The 8,315-nt window shown below is 31.4% G+C and overlaps 1 protein-coding gene across 1 annotated transcript; it reads right to left on the minus strand.

Annotated features, from left to right (window-relative positions):
- Window positions 1-3,589: 3,589 nt before the first annotated feature.
- On the minus strand, window positions 3,590-6,352 carry LOC115878065. The gene is made up of 5 exons (XM_030894418.1): window positions 6,348-6,352; window positions 6,056-6,167; window positions 5,942-6,003; window positions 5,569-5,700; window positions 3,590-4,611 (listed from the first exon to the last, which is right to left on the minus strand). The coding sequence occupies exons 1-5, from the start codon at window positions 6,350-6,352 to the stop codon at window positions 4,476-4,478; spliced, it is 447 nt and encodes a 148-aa protein (XP_030750278.1). The 3' UTR covers window positions 3,590-4,475.
- Between the last annotated feature and the right edge of the window lie 1,963 nt (window positions 6,353-8,315).

Raw genomic sequence — 8,315 nt, forward strand, 5'->3', positions numbered from 1 at the left:
CGGTCATTGAAGATATTATAATCATTATTTATTTTCAATTTTCTTTATTATGTTTGAACAACATTCCTCAGAGCAAGTAAAATAATATATTTTAATGAAAATGACGGTATAAGGGAAAACAGAGCAGAAATTAATTTTCATGATTTTTATGGTTTATATAAATTGTTTATTTTTTCTTTTGTGCAAGCTGAAAGCAAAGAATAAGATATTTGAGTTTAATAAAAATTATAAACAACAAAAGATATTTGATATATTTTATTGAGAAATTAATGAATTTCTAGTGATTTCTTTGAGAATTGTTTTCTTGTTATATAATTATTATATACTAAGATATGTATAGCGGGTGCGTCTCAAAAGTGGCTTACGTACCTATAACTTTTTTATTTTTTCAGATAAAACAACGATATTTGGTATGTTAGTATATGACATAAATTGGGATTGATTGACGTATTCAATTGTTTTCGGTCATACAACTTTTGATTTTTAAATGGCACCCTCGGTATTTTTTTACTTTATTCAATAGAAAATGACACACTGAATCGAATGACATAGCATATGTCAACTTTTGACATTTTGGCATATGGTTTATTTGAAATTGTAACATGCGGTTCACAACGACAATTTGACTCAAAATACCAAGTGTGTGGTATCAAATTATTCGTAAAAAAATGCTTTTTCCAAATATGCTAATGAGCCACCCTCATTCCATTTGAAAAAATTGAGATATGATTAAAAATACGATTCGGGCATCTTTTAACCGACCAGGACAAGACACTAAAAACATTAGAAGATCAAATCTATTTTTCCAAGGCTCCTTGATTAAAAATTAGTGTTTTTTAACACAGCCATGGCACTCTAGATTGAAATTTGAAATAGAATTTGTTTTTGAGTGACTATGTCAAAAATTGACATATGATATGTCATTCGATTCAGAATATCATTTTTTATCGAATAAAGTAAAAAAATACCGAGGGTGCCATTTAAAAACCAAAAGTTCTAGTAATTTCCGGTGAAACCGGAAGTGACTGAAAACAATTGAATACGTCAATCAACCCCAATTTATGTCATATACTAACATACCAAATCTCGTTGCTTTATCTGAAAAAATAAAATGTTATAGGGGTGAGCCACTTTTGAGACGCACCCAGTATATGACAAGATATAATAGATAATAAATTAATAAAACAGCAAGAAACTTCAACAACTTAATGGCTTTTATTTACACAATCTTTACATTAATATTAAACAAATTTGTACTCATTAATAACGGTTCTAATTTCTAATAAACATTAAATTGGTTATCTCAATATCTCACAAGTATGTTTAACATTTTATTCAGTTTAAAATTATTTGATATTATGTACAGTACATCTGCTGGATCTGTGTCTATGAAAGGAATGCGAACAAAAAACATTTAAATAAACAGCAATGTATTTTATACGTCGACTTGACGAGTACGCCACCGCAAATCGCTCCGCCCACTCATTTTATTGGCTACTTGCAAATTTGTCGAATTTTTATTGATGGGACGCGTCGTTTAATTTTTTACGAAAAACATCGAGAGAATATCGTTTCCCCTCTCACGGATACCCCGTAGCTACAGAACGGACAGACGTACTGTATATACACGGATCGGCAATAGTGCGTCGGGCATCAGTAGCTCCTAGAATAAAAAACTTGTGAATTTTGTTTTATGTACTAGGACGTATTTTAGGAAAATATTTTTACTTTTATAGGATAGGCTCAAAAAAGTGTGAGTGGATAGGGATGATTTTTTTTAAATGTTAATATTTTTAACAATAAAAATTATTAAAAATACAAAACAAAATTCTCAAGTTTTTGTATTCTAGGAGCTACAGATGTCCGACGCACTATTGCCGGATCCTGTAGAGCTATCAGTATTAGCCTTGTTTAAGGGTATTAGTATGAAATTATTTAAATAATAATTGATAAATAAATAAAAAGGTGTTCCTCCCTTTTATATGGATATTTTTGAGAGAATCAGCTATGAATATAGAGGGTGAGGTTTCTATGATGTTCTCTATGGATATCTCGGAAACTACTGGAGATAGTCGGTTAAATGGGGAAAGAATTGCAGTTTTGTGGGGTCATAAATATGCGCCTTTCAGATTTTTGAAAAAGTTAATGGCTTACTAGATATTTCAAAAAAACAAATTTTGGCTATTTTAAAAATTATTGTCCCTAATTCCACTATAATATATTTTAGACAAAAAGTTTTCGATAAAAGTAGTTGCAGATAATCACATCCCTAATGAGTTTGTGTTCTCCGATTTTTCCTAAGCCTGTCATTTTTGACATATGACACAAACATATGTTTTTCTAATTGAAAACCATATAGTTTGCACTTTTGCAGGCTATGTTTGCAGGCCATGGCTTCATAAAAGTGCCATTTTTTAAGCTTTTCAGCGATATAAGCTATATTTTCTTTTCAAGTTCAATCGTTCAATGTTCAACAAGTTCAATCGTCGTTGCTCTCAGAAATGTGAAACTGTCACATCCAAAGTAAATTAAAATAAACAAAAATTGTAAATATGAATTTTTCAAATGAAGAAAAACGTGTAGGATTATTGGTTCAACTTTTCTTGGCCATACAGTTTCGAGGTTACGTTGACCGGTGAACGTTATTACGTTTTTTTTATAGAGAACGGTTTTCAAAGACATGTTAGAAAAGTTAAATTTAGATACTCGCGCATTAATAGTCCATTAGTGGTTCCAACGTGACTATCATTATGACACACCACCTCTCCGCCACAATGAAAGAAATGTTAAAAATTATTTATATCATAATTATGTAGACTCAGGGACAGAAAGAGGTGGTTCAATTGCATGGGCCTCCTCGATCACCTGACCTATCCATAGTCGACCGGTCATTCTGTGAGAATATCTAGAAATTCAGTTATAAAAAGATGCATTTATGCAAAACAATGGCGGATTTTTTGAACATATTCTAAAAAGTATGTAGTAATATTATTTTTTAAGTTTTAGTTTGTGTAATGTAAATTGTAAAGATCCGTTTAATAATATATTTTGTCTTTCTATAAGTTATAAATCATAACAAAATAAGAATAACACTATGCCAACGAAGTGAAATTACTCAAGAAAGATAAGAATTGGCTATAACTCAGTAATTGTTTGAAAAAAACATATTATAGCTTATATCGCCGAAAAGCTTAAAATATGGCGCTTTTTATGAAGACATGGCCATATTGTCTTGGTTTCCATATCAAAAAACATATGTTTGTGCCATATGTCAAAAATGACAGGCTTTAGAAAAAATCAGAGAAAACAAACTCATTAGGGATGTGATTATCTACAACTTTTATCTGAAAACTTTTTGTCTAAAATAGATTGTACTGGAATTAGGGACAATTTTAAAATAGCCAAAATATATGTTTTTTCGAAATATCTAGTAAGCAATGAACTTTTTCAAAAATCTGAAAGGCGCATATTTATGACTCCACAAAACTGCAATTCTTTCCCCATTTAACAGATTCTCTATCTCCAGTAGTTTCCGAGATACCCATAGAGAACATCGTAGGGAATTCACCCTTTATAATTTAGGGTTCGTTTTTATTTTTATTGAAATGTACAGTGTGGCCAAAAAGCTTGAAAATAAAGTATAGTCTTTTATTGACAGACATATGTTATGACAGATAAGTATTACTCGCGGAAAATCGAACAAAAAACGGCGTCCAGTTGGCTTGGAAATGACGATCGATGCCATTCCCATATAATTTTACATATAAAATGACACCGAATCTAATATCATTTCACTGTCAATGTCCAAGTCAGTTGAACATAAACATTTTGAACTTATGGCAGACCGTGTGTGATCAATGTGTTTTATGATCATATATCGAAACATCGAAAAAACGCCTTCTAGATGGCTTAAAAATTACATTCACACTTTTACGTATAAAATGACAGCGATCTTCATTTCCAAGCCAGTTCTGACGCAGTTGTTTTATTCTATCGTACTTCATTCGTATATGATGACAGGTAAGTAATTTATTTTGAGAAATTACATTTGAATTTAGAATTTTTTAAAACGTTTTGATAGTACGGTATTTTATATTGCATTGATTGCTGTATAAGTTTGCAATAAACTGACAGTAATTATAAATGATGTAATTTTTATGTTTTTATTTATTAAAATTATCTAAACCTAATTACAGCAATGAATCCATGACTTAAGGAAGAAGGTTTCTTTTTATCTATGTTTTAAACAAATATGGTAAATTGATGATATTTAAATAGATGATACTAAAGTCCGTCCAACGAGTCGGGGAAGATTTCGACAAACGTCATCCAAAAAATTACAGATAATAAAATTTACCTGTAATAACTAAATGACAGAAACAAATGTCACTGTCATGTATCCTCTCGCTGGACAGATTTTAGTTTATGATGGTAATGCTTTTTTTAAACGAAACCAAGCTCCATTAATAATATAATTACAAGTCTTCCTCATCTGTCAAAGTGATAGCGCTTCCAAAAACGCCATCTTTGTCCATTTCTTTCGCTTTGGCCATCGAAAATCTCCTTTCTTGTGAAGATTCACCCAATTCAGACTGTAAACTATTTTGTTTTCTAAAAAATAATGAATTCTACATTATATATTATAAATTTACAGCTTTACTATGATTAATAAAAATAAATTGAAATAGAAAAGAATCATTGCATCTACTTTTCTAGAACGTTTTTTGGTTCTTTGGTTCCAATTGTGGAAAATTTTTAAAATCCGGTGTTTTAGGATATTTTTATTATTAAGCGCGGTCCAGACGTAACGACTTATCGTGCGATTTTTTTAAAGTTTGTTTTTAAGTTTAACTTGCCTTTTTTTATCTAAACACACAAGAAAACCCAACCACCAACAGTGATTCCTTTATTATTATTTGGCAGAACACACAAAAGGTTTAAAGACAAGGCGTTATATATAGATATATTAGTAAATAAAATCCACGTGACTTTACAATACGAAGTAAAATTACGGCAACGTAGAATTGCCACACTCAAAATATTATTTTTAGTGACGCCCCCTGTTGCTTGTATGTTGTTAAATGCGCATAAATGACGTCCTACTTTTAAGGCGCCTGCTTGCGCCTGTTTAACCTTAGAATCTAAAGTTTAAAGGAGTAAAAAGTAATAAAAGATTATTTAGTGCCCTTCCTTAATCGATAAAATAGTTTTTTTCATATTAAAGATATTTTTTGCTTACTTGAGTTAAACGTTACAAAAAGTCCAATAAGTTTTAATATAGAAAAACACCGGATTTCATATTTAAGGATAGAAAAAAATTACTCATGCAGAGAACACAGAACTTTGCAATTATCAATTTAAAAAAATGCCAATGTTCCAATGGAGAGAATATGTGATTTCCAACGAACTACTCTCTAAAAATGCCCGAGAAAATGATTTAGTTCTGAATTAAAAAGTTACGCAACAACTGCCATTCTTGTATATTCTCTCGGATTGGACCTACTATAATTTTAACTAAAGATAACGATATAAAGACAATATCAAACCTAAAATATGAAAATTATTTACGTTGGTTCTTTATTTCTACTTCCCGAACTGTCATCCGACTTTGAACTTTTAATTCTCACTATTTTCGGACCATTGGGCTTGTCGTCCCATGAACTAGGCCTTCCCCTAGGTGTCATATTCATATCTTTACCCCTGAAAACGAATTACTACTGTTATATTCGAATTGACATGAAGAATTCACATATCTAAAGGGAAATATAAATCCTTCGAAGACTGCCCCATAATATTGCTATTAAAATATCTTAAAAACATGGTAGGTTAATAGATATATAAGTAAAATACAAGTTAGGCATAATTTTTTAATAGAAAAAGTGTCATTTAAGCTTAGCTTTAGACTTATTTTATGATATTTTCGTTCGATTCTGATACTTACCTATTTCCTAACCGTTTATCCATTTCTTTTTGTATGAATTCGGGCATTTCTTTGTTTGTGTCCTAAAATAGGTTTTATACAATAAAATTGGTAATATTTTTAGAGAATAAATACCGTTGATTTCTTTTGATCTGAGTTCGACCAAAAATTGGTTGTGGGTGAGTTATCATCTATTGAATTTAGAGCATCTGCCGATAGGGTTTGTCTGCCAGATGATAATGGAGGACTAAAAATAATTAAAATATGTATTTTGAATCCAATACATTTTGTTTTGATATATAGACATCAAGATATTTTAAAATTATTATTATTATTGCCTGATTTTTTTTAAACTGATTTTGTAACCCATAGCAGTATAAAATTTTGTTCCCCCCATTTAATTAATACTCTTGCATGTGTCATTTACTACATGTTATACAATAAAATTATTTAATTTTGTTCTATGTATAGAATATGTTTTCTGTAAATAGCTGAACGCTTAAAATATTTTATAGAAAAGGTTTTAGATTTAAAATGACATATTTTTGTAAACCTACAAACATTCCAGATCAAAGTAAGTAAAAGATAAAAAGAGATAAAAATAGATAAAAGTTAGTAAATAGATCAAAATAAGTAAAAAAGTTTGTGCAAATTTATGTCATAAAAAATGCTTAGCTTCGGAGAATAAAACTGCGTAGAAGTTTCATTTTTATTTCGTTATTGTCTAAATAGTTTCTGAACTAATGCCAATATTTGAATGAAAATTGGCGTCTGCGAGTTTTTTGACATGATAAATTTGATTTTGAAATATATGACTCCTAAGTAGAGGTGTGTAGTTTGTAAACGAACTAGATCCAATGAACTATGCCGACTCAGGAATGAAAGAACTAGTTCCCTGTTTCTCAATGAACTAGTTCCTCAGGAGCTATTCCGGGATCGAGACTGTGACCGATATAATATAATAATATGCTACGGTGACGGATCGGCCAGCGCGATCGTAGCCTGATGCTAGGCAGGAGTGAGGAGTGCCAGCCGTATGTTATCGGATCCGGAGCTAGAGAAACTAAATAAATGACTAGTTTACGTACGGATCGGCCAGCGCGATCGTAGCCCGATGCTAGGCGGGAGGGGCAGTGGCGGATACAGAGGGGGGTGTCGGGGGCCCGGCCCCTCCTAAAATCTGTAAATTGTGTTAAATATCAGGCTTTTTGGTTAAAAATGGCGACCTAAAAAGCATATTCTACATTACTTTTTATTTTGTCCCCCCCTAAATTAAATTCCTGTATCCGCCCCTGGGGAGGGGAGAGTGCCAGCCGTATGTTACCTCTCCCGGACCGAAAGGACTGAGAGGAACTCGAGGAACTAATTAAAAGACTAGTTCACGGGAATCTATTCGATCGGCAGATCCGAGATATAATACAAGGCGACGATGATGGATTCGGCTTTGTCTATTGCCACAGCCGCAGCCGGCGTAAATACCACAAAAAATTGTGGATACTGTTTTTGATTTTTCGTTCGTTCTTTGCATATTTTATGGGAATATTTCACTTTAGGTCCCTAAAATTAAGAAATATCTTATATTATATATGTTACTGTAAGTGTCCGAAATGCGGTAAAACCTAGGATAAGTGCACTAAACGGAGGATTTACCAAAAGCATGCGGTAAAAGCCCGAAAACTATTTATTTTGCTTCCATTTCGGACTTTTACCGGACCAAAACAGTAAATCTTAGGATTTACCACACCGTATTGGTAAAAGTACCAATAAGCAAGTGGTAGTAAAAACCAACCTACCCCACCAAATAACAACCTAACCAATGCCTTAACACTCCCCAAGTAACCAGGCTAACCAATGCATTAATTTGTCGATATTGTTGCTATAAGAAAAAGTTTAAGTGTGATATGCCTTAATCAAATTTACCTTTATTTTAATCGTAGAATCTAAAAATATAATAATATACAGGGTGTCCCGTTTAAAAAAATACAACTATAATATTTTTAACTTATTTGGGACACTCTGTATATTGTAAAAATATTTTCAAATTGTAGCTCTAATAGTCCTTCAATGAACCCAAAAGTTACAATTTGTAAAAATCTAATCGTTTAGCTACAATACTCCGCGTCGTATGTGGTGAACAACCCTGTATACAAAACAAAGTAGATATTCTGAATTTTTAGTCAAAAACAAAAAGCTTGAAGTGAAGAAAAATGCAATTTTTTCGTAAAATTTTCGTATTATTTGCTCCAATTAATTTGTGATATAGTTTTTTAAACTTTGATTTGAGTTTCTTTTTATTTTTTTATCTGCAATAAAACTTACCTATATGTTTTTAACATAAGCAATTACACGTCTCGTTATATTTCCTACATTATAAAAATTATATAGATCTTACTGT

The sequence above is a fragment of the Sitophilus oryzae genome, unplaced genomic scaffold (genome assembly GCF_002938485.1).
Source record: "Sitophilus oryzae breed Bouriz unplaced genomic scaffold, Soryzae_2.0 scaffold_1500_pilon_pilon, whole genome shotgun sequence".
In the NCBI taxonomy this organism is placed as follows: domain Eukaryota; kingdom Metazoa; phylum Arthropoda; class Insecta; order Coleoptera; family Curculionidae; genus Sitophilus; species Sitophilus oryzae.

Coding starts and splice junctions, on each gene's coding strand:
- LOC115878065 (XM_030894418.1), bottom strand. Junction 6,004..6,055: donor CAGATCAAAAGAAATCAACG/GTATTTATTCTC, acceptor AACCTATTTTAG/GACACAAACAAAGAAATGCC. Junction 5,701..5,941: donor GATAAACGGTTAGGAAATAG/GTAAGTATCAGA, acceptor ATTCGTTTTCAG/GGGTAAAGATATGAATATGA.